We start from the raw sequence: 14,120 nt of genomic DNA, 5'->3' as shown, positions 1-14,120 counted from the left end.
TAGTAATAATAGTGTTGGGACAAACTATTATTTTTTAGGGAGTACTGTGGCTGTTAGTGCTAGGCACTTTTTTGCCTTTAAGCGATTGTCGTAAAAGTAAGTTTGTAACACCATCTAAAGGTAGACTTAGGGTGAATAGTACTATTGAGTATTGTTACAAAAATTTTAAGTATGTACTTACATGTTAAGTGAATGCTTTTACGTCAAGTTACACTTTGAAATTCGAACTTCAGTTCTAATTTCTGATTCACAGAAATGACAGTAGTATGTACACCTAGTCATTAGCACTTATTCCTTTGATATTAATAATTTATTATAATCTGAGCTACAATTTTAATTTCACAAACTCACAGGACGTTCCCAGCACATCACTAAAGTATCTCAAATAATACACATGAATTTCCTCAAACTTGCTCTGGAACCATGCACTGAAAACGTGATACAGCCGAAGATAAAAACAGGCGGTATTTAGACTTCAGTTCCAGGAAATATTAATATTTTATACTTATGAGTTATCCGCAAGATATTTGAAACAGCTGATTGTTAGTATAAAACTCAACATAGCATTGATAAAAATGCAGTCGAGAGCCGGCTTTCCGTCTACGGTATTACTTATTCCTCCATCACACTATCAATCTGAGTTCTGACGTCAACCGATCAGTGCATCTGTCAGCAAATAAAACAATATCACTATGTAGGCAGGTACATAAAGTTTGTAATTTGTTTAAAAAATATGTTAAATAGCTCTCTCAGTCTGTTCAACCATGATTATAACTTTATTACTTATACCTATTAAAAGGTTAATTTGCAATCCGATCGATGGCAGATCACAGCCATGAATTGATGCGTCAGTGTAAGCAGTAGCTGACTACACAATACAGGCATATTGAATCTCGGTTGCCGCGCTGGGTACACAGCATCATAATTTCAAAGTTCTGAAGAGGAAGTACTACCTTGTCTCCAGATTCCTTAAGCGGCAGATCGCCTGTGTGAAAATATATAAGCACGTCCGCAAAATCGGCAAACAGCTTGCAAGTTACTCGACTGGAGCACGCATGTTCTAAGAGTTATCAAAGTTGCTCTTGGTCACTTCAGCCAGCCGTCCCCGCCACCGAGGTACATGTGGAATGATACCCTGGCCCATACTAAATATTAAATATATCGTTGTCTTGTAACCCATAACACAGGCTATATATGCTTAACTTGGGGCAAGATAATTTGTGTAAAAAAGTGTGTCAATATTATATTATATTATATTATTATACTGCAAAATAGAAAGTCGATCTTTTACGCATTTTTTTTACGTCTAATTTGACTCTTAACAACGATCGAAAAACACCGCCGACCATCCCGCGGTGTAAGAGCTTTATGCCGTAAGTGCAGTTCAGACAGAAAATTGTTCAGCGAACTCTGTTTACCTGAAGACGAGCGGGCCGGATGGCATTTCTCCCGTTGTGCTCTGAACGTGTGCCCCTGAGTTGATGCCGCTAACTTGTTTATTCTAGCACTTGTATTCAGAAGGCGTAGTCCCGGACTCATGCAAGTAAGCCCTTGTTCATCCGATCAAAAAAAAGTAGCTCGTTTGTTTTCCTCTTCCATGAAAAAATATAACGAACGAATGCGAAAGAAAACTAAGAAATTAAAGATAGAGAGTGTGTGTGCTGTATTGACTTACAATGTACAAGCCAAAGAGGATGTAAATACTACGTAATAAGTGGCGGGACTGTCTAAGTAAAAATTGAAATTTAGTTTAGTTGGTAATGTGTAGTCATTTAACATAATTTGAAATAGTAATAATTACAGTATGATAAATAACGCCAAATGGCGGCGAAGTATAATACGAAGTATAATTTCGGCTATCTCCGTTGTTTACAAGATTATAGCCGTCATCTATCAATTACTGCACGTTTCATACAATCTACTGAATCGCATTTTTTTAGAGAGTTGCGGTAGGCTGGTACAAGTACCAGCTTGCCAGTACCAGCTTCTAACATCTTACCGCATACAACGAAGAGCGGCTCGAATCATCGACGATCAAGTCATCTCCGATCGGCTTGATTCTCTAGCATTGCGTAGATGTGGGTTCTCTCTGCATCTTCTACCGCATTTATCACGGGGAGTGCTCAGAGGAGCTGTTCGGGTTGATTCCAGCGGCCGAATTCCACCATCGGACATTACGTGCAAAGTACCATCCGCATCACGTAGTCGTCTGGCATTCCACAACCGCGCGTTTTGTTCGAAACTTCTTGTCTCGTACAGCCACTTTGTGGAATCAACTACCGGCAGCGGTCTTCACGAACAGATACGACTTAGGGACCTTCAAGAAAAAAGCATACTCCCACCTTAAAGGCCGGCAACGCATTTCTTGACACACCTGTTGATGCGGATGTCCATGGGCGGTTGCCTCACCTCTCCCCATTCCGTGAGCCTCTTGCCCGTTTGCCACCTCTCATATAAAAAAAAATAAATAAAAAAACAATCGTACAAACAAAGCATATGAGAGGGAAGATCATTTCTAATGGAGATGCAACAAGCTAGACAAGGAAAGCGAATCAATTGTTATTGTAACCTATTTTTTATACCAGTTGAAAACTGTTGGCCACGATTGGCGATTGGCTCTTTAGTATTTTGAATATTATTCAACTAGCTAACCAACACATTGACAAATCAAAATTGTACTATGTGTCTGTACTATATGTCTGTACGTTACTTATTGTACCAGTACTTAAAGTATAATTTCTTTTGGTAGGTAAATTAAAATATAAGAAAACCAAACGAATGAATTAAATACATATAATATATTTTATTTGTGGCTCAAAAAATAACAGAGTGCTCATACATAATATATATATTTTGTCGGGTAGTATCATTGATAATTATTGGGTATTTACAATTATTAATTATCACATTCCTTTCAGTTGAACTGACTAGGTACTGTATACAATATAATATTACTATAAACATTTTTTTTTTATTTTTTTTTTTGCTTCTTTAAGTCTAATCATAAAATACAATACATTATAATACTATAGAAATATCAATAAAAAAAGATAGATACATAAAATACATATTAATTATACATACAATAAGACATTTTTTATAAATATATACTATACCACCGAAAAATTATGGATACTATAAAAAAATATTTAAATTCGTTGTCCGTTTCAGGCCATTATAGTCTTTAACTGTTGTGTTTAAACAATTAATTTGCTTTACATGTGGCTGGTACGTTGTACTGCCGACTCTGTGGGACCCCAGTTACTTTAGGGTTCTGTCCCAGTCTTATTTGATTTCTGTATGTGATGAACTCTTGGTCTAACTTGGGTCTGCATACTACTTGTGCGGACTGTACCTTGTAGCTGTCGACGTTACAGAAAGACTGACAAGCCGGTAAGGGCTTTGTGGTGATACAGATTTCTCCGTAATTCTCGTAAAATTGTACTTGCTTTTGCATTTTGCAAGTGCCTTTCTTCTTCGAGTAGCTCCTTGACTTGTAAACATTGCTATCCCCCCATTTTTCTTCGTCCGATGACGGAGATTCCATGGCAGTCTTCCAGTTATCGTCTGATTGAAGGATTGCAGTGTAGTGGTTTTGTGGTTGGTAGGCCATTTGTTTAGCTTGGGCTTGTAACTGTTGTGTTTTTGGTTCTCCGTTTTGGTCTGGTAAGGCGTATGAGGCGGCGAATTGCTCTGGCTGATCGACTATGCCGTATGGCGTTTTGTAATCATTTCGTGGTTCACCATTCATGTTACCGCAAATACCTCTGTTATCGTTTCTACCTTCACTGGAGATGACTACAAGCCTTTCACCATCGAAGACTACTCTCAAACGATCGTCTCCGACTCTTAGTACAAGTGCTCCGTCCTGTGCAGTGTAGTATTCCAGAATTGGCTGTTCTTCTTTGTCATCCCAGTAAGTGGTAAGCTCACCATCAGAAACCTTTTTGGTGTTTGTGTGCACTTTGACATTGTGGTTGTTAGAAGATGCTGAACCTGGCGCGATCTCAATTTCTAGGTTCTGGCCGTTTCGCGATCTGAAAAATACATTCATACATATTATATAACAAGTATAGTAAAACTAAAAGGATTGATGAACGAGTATTCATTCCATTATTTAGTTCATTCTCAATCCTTGCAATTTGATTATTTTTTTTTAACCCTGCCCTGATCCTCAATACTTCAACTTGGCTTCTCGTAATTATTTATTATCTGCAAGTAATGTATAAATGACACAGACTATGCCAAAACATGCAACAGGAGACACATCTTCTCTTATTCCTTAATAGTCCTGTCGGATAATAGGATATGTCGACCGAAATAGCCCAAGCGCTGGCAGCTATTTCGGTCGGTAGTGATAGTTTTAATTTAATGTAATCAAATCAAGTATTGTAAATATTATAGTTAAAATCATTGTTTTGTTTTGAATAAATATACCTACAAGAAAAAAATATATATTTACCTGTAAGAGATGTACACCTCCTGTCTCTTTTCACTTGGTCTTCTCGCGAGGACTACGAGGTCATCAGAGTTGTCAGCCTTGTTGTACATCACCAAATGCCAGTTGCGGCTTAGTGCGTAGTTGTATTGACGTCCACTGAAGGTTCTTATTTTGGATCCGTCAACCGAACAGTGCGCTGTGGAGTAAAAGTGGTGTTGAGCTAACATATTTTGAAAAAGCATTCTATTTTTACTTTTTAAGTGGCGCTCTTGTTGTAGATTCGTAAATATTGAGAAGAATCGGCAATAAACATTAGTTTTTTTAAGAATGTGGGTAAAAGCAAGCTCAGTTATCTATTTTCCATAATCTGGATATATCAATATTTTTTAAGAAGAAAATTTCAGTGTATTATAAATAAGTTATACGAAAAAGCTCTTTTTAGAAGTTTTGTCTATTTGTACCTTTGTTCGGGCAAATCGCAAAAACTATTGAATAGATTTATTCCAATTTTTTCATAAATATTAAAGGTCTCTTGACCTTTAATATATATGGCAGTAAGCAACTTTAAATATTATTACAGATAATTCAAATAAGTCAAACATTTAGTATTTATTAATTAGAAAACCAAATGATGAATATGCATAGAAAATTGTATTACTTACGTTGGTATTGGTTTCTAGTGTAGTAGTTAAGTACTCGCTCCATTGGTCCAATTGGTTGGTATACAGACATTAGGTGGGATGTTGCAGGTGACACATGAATGTTTCTTACATTCAATTCTCCGTAGCGAGAGCTTAAGGCCATGCCTGCGTATTGAGCTAAGTGTGACCAATCAAATGTCATCTCCAGTTTACCATCAGGCAGTGCCTTTTGTGGATTTTCTGCAGATTGCGAAGGCGCTACTACCCTCATGATTCTGTATACTTGGAACGCAATATTCTTTGCTGATGGATTAAGATTGTATGTGGCACTGAGCTTGTAGCTATCTGGTACTTGAGCATAAATGATCATTGATTGACAAGCAGGCTGGTAGTAATTGTTTTTGGCAGAATCTTCAAGGCACTTCTGTGAAGATGGTTGTTGTTGAAGAGCTTCAACATATTTTTGGGTTCTCTCAGCATTAGCCTGAATGTGTATGTTATCTTTCTGCCCAGAGCGAATGTCTGCTTCGAGAGTCATTTTAATGTCGTTCTTGAGGGCTTGTGCGTAATTCAAGTTCGCTGATTTTGGTCTCACAAGTTTTCCAACAGCATTTATTTGAGTGTTGCCATGTTGAGCTGAATTTCTTCCAGCGAAGACGGCATATTGAGTCTTGGGATCAATATCACTCTGACCAACAACTGAAGTAAACACATACTCTAATTTTTGTGGTGTTTGGAATTGTGCGCTGATATCCAAGACATATGCTCGAGCCGACTTTATGCCAGTTACAACACGCTTAACGAGCTCATCCCTTCTTGCTTGGCTGTTAGGTGAGGCATCAGCTACATCAGAAGCGACAGAGGGCATTTCACCTTCCAGTTTTTGGTTGTATAACGCATCTGAAATTATATCAATAAACAATTATATACCTATTATTATAATAAAATATATTGTTCAAATTAAGTTCTTTTTAATTCTTACCGTAAGCAGCGATCACAGTAACACCCTTGCTATTAGATTGTTTTCCAAGGTAGCGTAAGTTGAAGTGAGTTTGACTGACATCTCTTAGATTGAATGGGGTTAAAACGTGAGAGAGTAAATCACGAGATTGGAATAGGTTGATGACATTTCTAAAATCATTTGAGTATGAGTATCCATTGACTTGGAACTGTGTTCCCATTTGCTGGCCAAATCTGTAGTCAACGGAAGAAGCTTTCTCGTTTCTGTTGATTAGTTTCGTCGTTGGGTCCTGTGAGATTGTGACCAAAGTATCCTTCTTTTGGTTTGCACTGTATGGCCAAATACTGTAATGAAGGATATTGGAGTCTTGTTCTGAATTGATAGGACTCAACTGAACTTTGACTTCTCCAGACTTAATATCGACGTTTATGTTAAGAGGTATGTAGAGTTGTAATTTGCCGACCACACCAACACTTGCGTATTCGCTGGAAATCGTATCTAAGAATCCAACACTGCCATCATGGTTCTCAGCATACACGAATGAGATGTCTCTATTCATGCTACCGTAAAGTTTACCGTTAGATGGATTAAATTGACCCTTAGATTTTGATAGCATATGGATAACAGCTGGCTTCTTGAATCTATAAATGAAGGGCATACCAGATGCTACTGGGAACATAATATATACTTGGTCTTTGTTGATGACTTTAGTATAGTGTTTTTGCATGCCGCTGTTTAGATCCATCATTACATCAAATAATTTTTCTGGCATTTGTTTTAAGTCTTCTTCGCTGAAAGCAAAGAACCTTTGCTGATTCATGAAGTTTACGTAAAGTGATGCTTCAGCAGGTTCCTTTTGGTATTGAATGTTAAATATTTCAGCAATTTTATCTGCCGAATATTTATGTTCCGCTCCAGTCTTTGATTGGCGCTTGTCTTTGTATAGGAACTCCTTCACGAACTGAGTAACTGTTTGCCAGCTGGACACAGTTCCCGAAATCTGCAAAAGATATAAGTTAAGCAAAAATTATACAATATTTTAAAGGTATCTATGGTAAAAAGAAACGGTTTATGGCAAGATGCTCTGTAGAAATGATTAGCGACAAAATTAGCAATGAAGTACATAAAAGAGATTCATCGATTTATTTGCAATAGCATATTGACCAGTCATCACAAGTAGCACTTTTTCACGAGTTGAAGCATGATCCAGCTATTTTAGCGGGCACGACGTGTCATGTCAAAAGATTAAGCAAGAATAATAATGAATGATAATTACAATGCTCATATAGTATTATAACATACTGATAAATATTAGTGTTTATAACTATATTTGATAAACATACAATATTATGTTGAGTTGATAGTTTTAAAAGAGATCGTAAATAATATTAATAATAAAACTCTTACAGCCGATTCTCTGTTCCAACTACCCACTCTGTCCAACCAGTTGAATCTGAGGAATTTAGGTAAAACGCTGTCTTCTGCCCCAATAGTTGACAACACTCCCAAAGTACCAACATCATCATTATCTTCATATTGCGGAAGTGAAGCGATCTTTGAGTTTTGTTTACCGAATCGCTCCTTTGTCAGCATTCCTCTTACAGCTTGTGCCGACCTGGCTCTGAAATGATTATGTTTTATAATATATTATGTTTATGTACCCATCTTATAGATAATCATATTATTAAAGATTTAATTTACATTTCACATACCACAAAACTTTAATTTCACAATACTTACAGCTCGAAAAATCGGGGATGCTTAAGATCAGCAGCGTTTTCGATCGCACTTTTTATTGCTGCCCTCACTTCAATGCTAGGATCTGTTTTTGTCATGTCGGCTAAGGCCTGCATCATGGCACCAGTGGGATGACCTATTAATATATTTAAAATCGCAGCAACTCTTACTTCATATGGCTCTGCAGTGTTTCTTAAAATGCTGTACAAAACTGCTCGTACGTATCTGTCCTTCTCCGATGCCAAAGTCCGTAAAGATTCAATCATTTGAGCTCTAAGGAAAGTTGACACTGGTACTTTACCTTCTAAGTATGGAGCAAATACCTGTAAGATCTCACGGTGACCCAAGTTTCCGATTGCCTTTGTGTAAACTTGTGCTTTGTGGCTATCACCCTGCTCCACAGATTGTCGGAGCTCTTGGGAAAGTCGTGGCAAAATCTCGTTCAGGACAAAACCATCGTTTTTATCAGAAAAACGTCCATACATATGTGTTGGGTAGTACCGATGTGCAGTTCTGTTATCGACTTGCCCCATGTGGATAAATTTGGTTGCGGCAAGCAATGCAGTTGTGTTAAGGTTTGATTGTTGTTTTACCTCCGGACTCAGGGCTAAATTGAAGAACTGTGTCATTGCATCCTTAGTTGGGTAGCGCAGTGTTCTAGACAAGACTGCTACAACCTCAGCTGCTTCCTCTCCTTCAATTTTCTTTTCTTGAATCCAAGTTCGAATCATTTGGAAAGCAGGCAAGGTACCAGCCTGGGTTACCGCATCACGATAAATCATCCACATGTCATTTTTCACTTCGTCTGCATGCGATTTTGCAATTTCAATGCTGCGACTTGTTTGTACTAACTGGCTGTAGCTCATGGAAGCAACAATGCGGACAAGAATGTTGAATTTTGACAAAAAGTCAGCCTTTGGCATATTGCTAGGATTTTGAAGCTGTTGAGCTAATTCTTGAAGAAGTTTTTGAGCGTTCATTGGATTTTGCTTCTTATCAACACGTGGTTGTGGGCTCATGTAAAGAGCTGCATAGGCGGGTTCACTTTCTTTGGGAATGTCATCATTCACAAATGCTGAAGCTGAGTCACTTGAGCTAGATGAGCTCTGTGAACTGTCGTGTTCTTGACTATGACCTCTTATAATATTTTTGGTAATAGCTACATTCACTTGTTTCGATTGGGACTTAGATGAACGCCTCACCCGAGATGGTTGTTCTTCACTTATTGTTGCCCTTTCTTGAGATTCAGACGAGGTGGAAGATGAGGTTTCATCAATTGTAACTTGTTTTGACGACAATGAATACAAAAGATTCTGGATTGCACGGCCACCCTCAGGCTGCTCCCATTCTGGTTGATTATCTGCTTGGTGTTCAACTAATTTAAGATTTATTTCACTGTGTACTTCAGCCTGTTGTTCGCCGTACATGTGAGGGTTCACGTTTACAGTACTGGTTGTTTTTGCTGAGTAAATTGGACCATTTTTGCCCACCAAAAAGCGGGATACAGTTGATCTCTTAATTAGCTGATCCTCTTTTGCATTATGTGCAGTACCAGTCCATTCTGCAGATTCAGGGACACCAAAATGATAGTCGACTCTATGGTGGCAGTGGCCATAGCTTTTGCTTTTAGTGATTTCAAATGGTTCTTCGTCATTTTTATACTTTGGAAGTTCTCTTCTCCATTCAGAAGCTACCGGTGATACTGTGTATAAAGTTTCACAGTCACCAGTGACATCAGTTTCCATCTTTCTGAATTGACCTTGTTGAATTGCACTGTCATAAGTATCGCGAGGGGAGTGGATGTTGCGGTGCGGAGATAGATCAATTTGCAAAGACCCTATGAGACCTTTCAGTAAGTTCTCATTAGCAAGAGACAGAGCTGCAGGGAAGTTTAAGGCTGAGACTCGCCCACCATCCACTATAATCTCGAAAGGCTTATCAAGGTTAGCAACTGGCTGGAAGCTATTGTCTTCCGGCAAGTCATTCTTATGGAGATTCTGATGTACTGTGGCATGTGTAGGGTTCTCAAATCGTGCCTGTAGTCTACCTGGTGCTTTGACTCGTATTACAAACTGGCCCTTGTAGAAACTTCCAGTACTTGCACCTTCAGGGAGGTTGGCAAGTGTATGAGATAAGACTTCATACTTATAGAGCTTGCCAACTTGCCATGGAAACTGCGTTTGGGGATTGTTCGCTTGGGTGTCGAGGCGGCCCGAAGACACGGCCACTAAAAATAAATTACAGTTTAATTAATTATAAAGTCAATGCAAGAAGAATAGTAACATTGATATGGTGGACAGAGCAAGTATGATTAGAGTATTGCCTTTATTTGTTAAAATTGGATAATAATGTTCTAATAAAATATCACCAATAAGCTCAGAGCCAAATCGCTACAGGAGGAATGTAATCAATCATTCATTATAATGGTGATATCTTAATTTATAAATCCAGTGTCCTGATGTTTGTTTCCAGTTAACTCCCAAACTTATGAACAGATTTTAATGGGGATTTCTTCATGGAGTCCAACTTAAGAGATAGGATAGTTTTTATTTCGATTTAGGATCCATAATTATTTTTATTTCCAACATTTACTTTGAAAGAATTTATGTAATATTGTTATATGTGAAACAATTTCGTTATATCAACAGGGAGCATATTTTACAAAAAAAATCTTGATGTTTTGAAATATTATTCACAAAATAAATTGTACAGAACAACGTCAGGTCTGCTAGTGTAACTATAAAATATCTGCTGACAGTTTCAAAACCCCTTATTGTTTTAGTATTAATAATTAACATGCAATGAAGACAAATAACGTCAAAATACAACTTATTAAGATTAAGAGCTAAAATCTACGAGGCATTTAGAAAAATATTATTTCTTGTTTTAAGTGAAACTTAGCTACGTTTTGTTGTAGTGTTGCGTTTAATGAAATGGAAATATACACATCCAAAGATTACAGATATCGCAAATCCAATATTTGCCAGTCTACTAAATTAGGTAAATTAGACATCTTAACATAAGATTGCTCATAATTTGAATGATTTTTAAAAAAATTTAAATTAAAGAACATAGTCAACGACAGATACACGTATTTATAATAATATGAAATGAGTCGAATATTTAATTACGTGTCTCTTGTTATACTTAAAACAAGAGACAATATTTGTGAATTCCGTTTGTGAGCAAGTAAGCAAAATAACTTATCAGACCTACTTTTATTCAGCACCTGTTTAAAATTGCCAATTATCCGTTTTACTTAGTCCAGTGACATTTCTGTAGAAAACAAGTTTCTGGCATTCAATAATTAGGCATTTTAAATTCCACTTTTGTATAACTATTTACAATACTTAATATGATCGCATGAAGTAAAAACTATAACTAAGAGGAAGTGTACCAAGAATACTGGCAGCATTTTCATGCTTTTTAGGTTAGTCCGTTGGTCGAAATAGCTGCCAGCGCTTTTGGTTGCCAGTAGCCCTATTGAGGCGAGAAGATAGTATTTTGTACATATATCGCGCCTCTGAGTTCCATTGGCAAAGTGGTGTCGACTCTACAAAAATATAAGACTCCCTGAGACCGACATATTTGCGACGGTTGCTTACTTCGGCAGTCGAAGCAGCACCATCACTATCTGAAGTAGCTTGGACATGAGGGAGAGCCAGAGTTTCGTCGCAAGTCGCGTCACATACCAACACCATCCAGTGCCCAAGTCACTATTTTCATTCCATCAGGACGCTTGCCATCGCGACGGACAAAATACCATTTGGTTCTTAAACAGCCAAGCTGCATTTGCCCTGTGGATGGCTTCATTGATACTGACTTAACGACTGATATAATACTTATTTGAATTAACCGATTATTTATGGCAGCGAATATTTGACATAATTAGCATTGAAGGTAAAGTGTTAGTAAAATGAGACTAGGATGTAAGTAGATGATTTGATATGAGTTAAATTAAAAAAGACTCACCAATGAGGACCGCTAGGACCAAAACCTTCATGGTGTTCTGACCAGGATGTTTCCAGATCAAACACAGGAGAACTTCTGCGTCTAGGAATCAGATGTAAGCTTTTATACGATTTAGTAACACGTGTAATAGTGACCGCTGGGCGGTATTGATAGCAACATTGTATTCATTTAGAGTCACGGGCATTTGATAATATTTCAGTTTATGTCAATTATCAATATGATTTTAGAAATTATTGCGTTTTGCTAATTGCAATAATTGATAACTTTGTCACCTATTCAATGCTACTTTTGACCCTACAATTGCTTCTATGTGTTCTTTAGCGTTACTTGGATGTTTGAAGATTTCCATTGAAATAACCTTTTAGATTCTTTGTATGTATACCAAGTGGTAGACTTCTTTACACAAGACAGACTTTGGCTAGATTATGGGTACTACGGTGTGGAGTAGAAGGATTTACGACAGAGCTATTTTTTAATAAACATTTAAATTTATTTATAGACAATGCCTGAACAGTCGTTGGGACTTTATTATAAAAGTGTATACATTTACCCTTAAAGCAAGTATTGGTCATGTGACATTTTTTTATGAAAATAAGGGACGAGACGAGCAGGACGTTCAGCAGATGGAAATTATTACGCCCTGCAGATTAAAATACAGTGCCGTTCAGGATTTTTGAAAAACCCAAAAACTCTGAACGGCACTACCGCTCAGGATTTTTGAAAGATCCAAAATTTCTGAGCGGCACTCCAATTGCGCTCGTCACCTTGACACATAAGATGTTAAGTCTCATTTGTCCAGTAATTTCACTAGCTACGGCGCCCTTACGGAAGCACAATAATGCTTACACATTACTGCTTCTCGGCAGAAATAGGCGCCGTTGTGCTACCCATAATCTAGCCGGCATCTTTTGCAAAGGAACCTCACACTGGTAAAACTGACTGTTTATGACTTGTAAATCAATGCCGGTTATAGTAACGATAGATTCGGTTTCCATTTCCATCTTGCTGTATCTCCGTTACAGATGTTCTTCTCTCTTGTACGCTTTGTTTGTCTTTACGCTAGTATACTGTAAGTCTTTTGTTAAAACTATGCTCATCGAGCCAGTCACCCTTAATAGAATTAGGTTTATATAGCCTAACTTGAAAAAAAAATGGCGTACGTACAAAGTACACATGTCATAAGTGAAACTTTATACATTTGTTTATATTCATTATCCAAATCTGTTGTCTAAACCAAATGTTTTTTGTCAACATTAATTGAAATTATTTACTTAACTTCTTGAAGTTTAACTTCAAGTTGTTAAGTAAATAACAACGCTGGGAGGGAAGATGGTATACTTATTCGCGGCCGCGCACTAAACCTGCACGATACAACGCTAGTAGGGAAGATGTTCTACTTTTTCGCGGCTGCACGCTAAACCTACATTATACAACGCTAGTAGCGAAGTTGTTCTACTTACTAGCGGTGTTTGGTGCTTCATGCTACGTTCGCCATTTCTCACTATATCTCAATTAGTCCCTTTCTCACTCTATATCAATCTCCCTCTCCCACTTCTTGGATAAAAACGTCATACATTTTCGTGACACTTTATTACGTTTCATTCGTAAAAATTTTACCCTCATGAGCACAAAAAAGTTTCACCTCAACAAGCTTAAGCCGCTTATAGGAGTTAAAGAAAAACAACAATAAAATTTACTAAAAATTATTTATTATCAATTGCGAACAGTATCTGTCCAACTAATATAAAATGGAAAATATAAAATATTTTCATTGAGCCAAAAAAGAGATCTCATAAGGGAAATATACTTAACACAATACTAGAAAGAGATTCTTTGGAAAGCATTTCGTTGTACAAATAACTTTTAATTAGACTTAATATTTCTAAGTTTAAACTAATGTCTTATATTGTACTTTCCAACTTAAGTAATCATAGATTTACCTTCAGAAATCGGGAAGTGCAATATGTCACTAGATTTTTTAGATACACCGAAATCGGATGTGCCGTTCGGCACACTACGCCCTGACCAAGTTCTGACCCTAATTTGTTTTGTAAAATGATTTATTTTGCATGATCTTACAGTTTGTTTCAATAGCTTTCTTATACAATCACTCAAATCATCCTAATTATAAGCAATCTATTAATACAAGTAAAATAATACGCATTGACAGGCCGCTGTGCGCGCGCCAAATTCGAGTCGATCTATGGTATACCGCAGCGCGGGGGCACTTGCCGATTTCGGAAGGTTTAGGGCTGATTTCACCAGCGAAAATTAACGTGATCAGAAAATTTATTGAATGAGGCGTTACTTTGCGGAAACCCAAAATTATACAAATGATCTAAGTTTTCTTTAGTGTTAATTCCGCCAA

The 14,120-nt window shown here is 37.3% G+C and overlaps 2 protein-coding genes across 5 annotated transcripts in view; both read right to left on the bottom strand.

The window, feature by feature from the left end:
* The window catches only part of LOC126980003 (trehalase-like), a 111,245-nt gene extending 110,711 nt beyond the window's left edge, over positions 1-534 (bottom strand). For 2 of the 4 annotated variants that reach the window (XM_050829621.1, XM_050829624.1), the window contains exon 1: positions 182-532. The gene's annotated coding sequence lies outside the window, so the exon portion shown is untranslated. Of the gene's footprint in view, positions 1-181 lie in introns of all 4 variants that reach the window. The other 2 variants (XM_050829623.1, XM_050829625.1) reach the window with 2 other exon arrangements.
* A 2,288-nt stretch (positions 535-2,822) lies between these two features.
* Positions 2,823-11,802, bottom strand: LOC126979995 (vitellogenin-like). The gene is made up of 7 exons (XM_050829606.1): positions 11,753-11,802; positions 7,784-10,007; positions 7,451-7,664; positions 6,065-7,043; positions 5,104-5,982; positions 4,463-4,637; positions 2,823-4,037 (listed from the first exon to the last, which is right to left on the bottom strand). The coding sequence occupies exons 1-7, from the start codon at positions 11,781-11,783 to the stop codon at positions 3,206-3,208; spliced, it is 5,334 nt and encodes a 1,777-aa protein (XP_050685563.1). The 5' UTR covers positions 11,784-11,802; the 3' UTR covers positions 2,823-3,205.
* Between the last annotated feature and the right edge of the window lie 2,318 nt (positions 11,803-14,120).

The sequence above is a fragment of the Leptidea sinapis genome, chromosome 4 (assembly GCF_905404315.1).
Source record: "Leptidea sinapis chromosome 4, ilLepSina1.1, whole genome shotgun sequence".
NCBI lineage: Eukaryota > Metazoa > Arthropoda > Insecta > Lepidoptera > Pieridae > Leptidea > Leptidea sinapis.
This window is presented reverse-complemented; position numbering and strand designations above follow the sequence as displayed.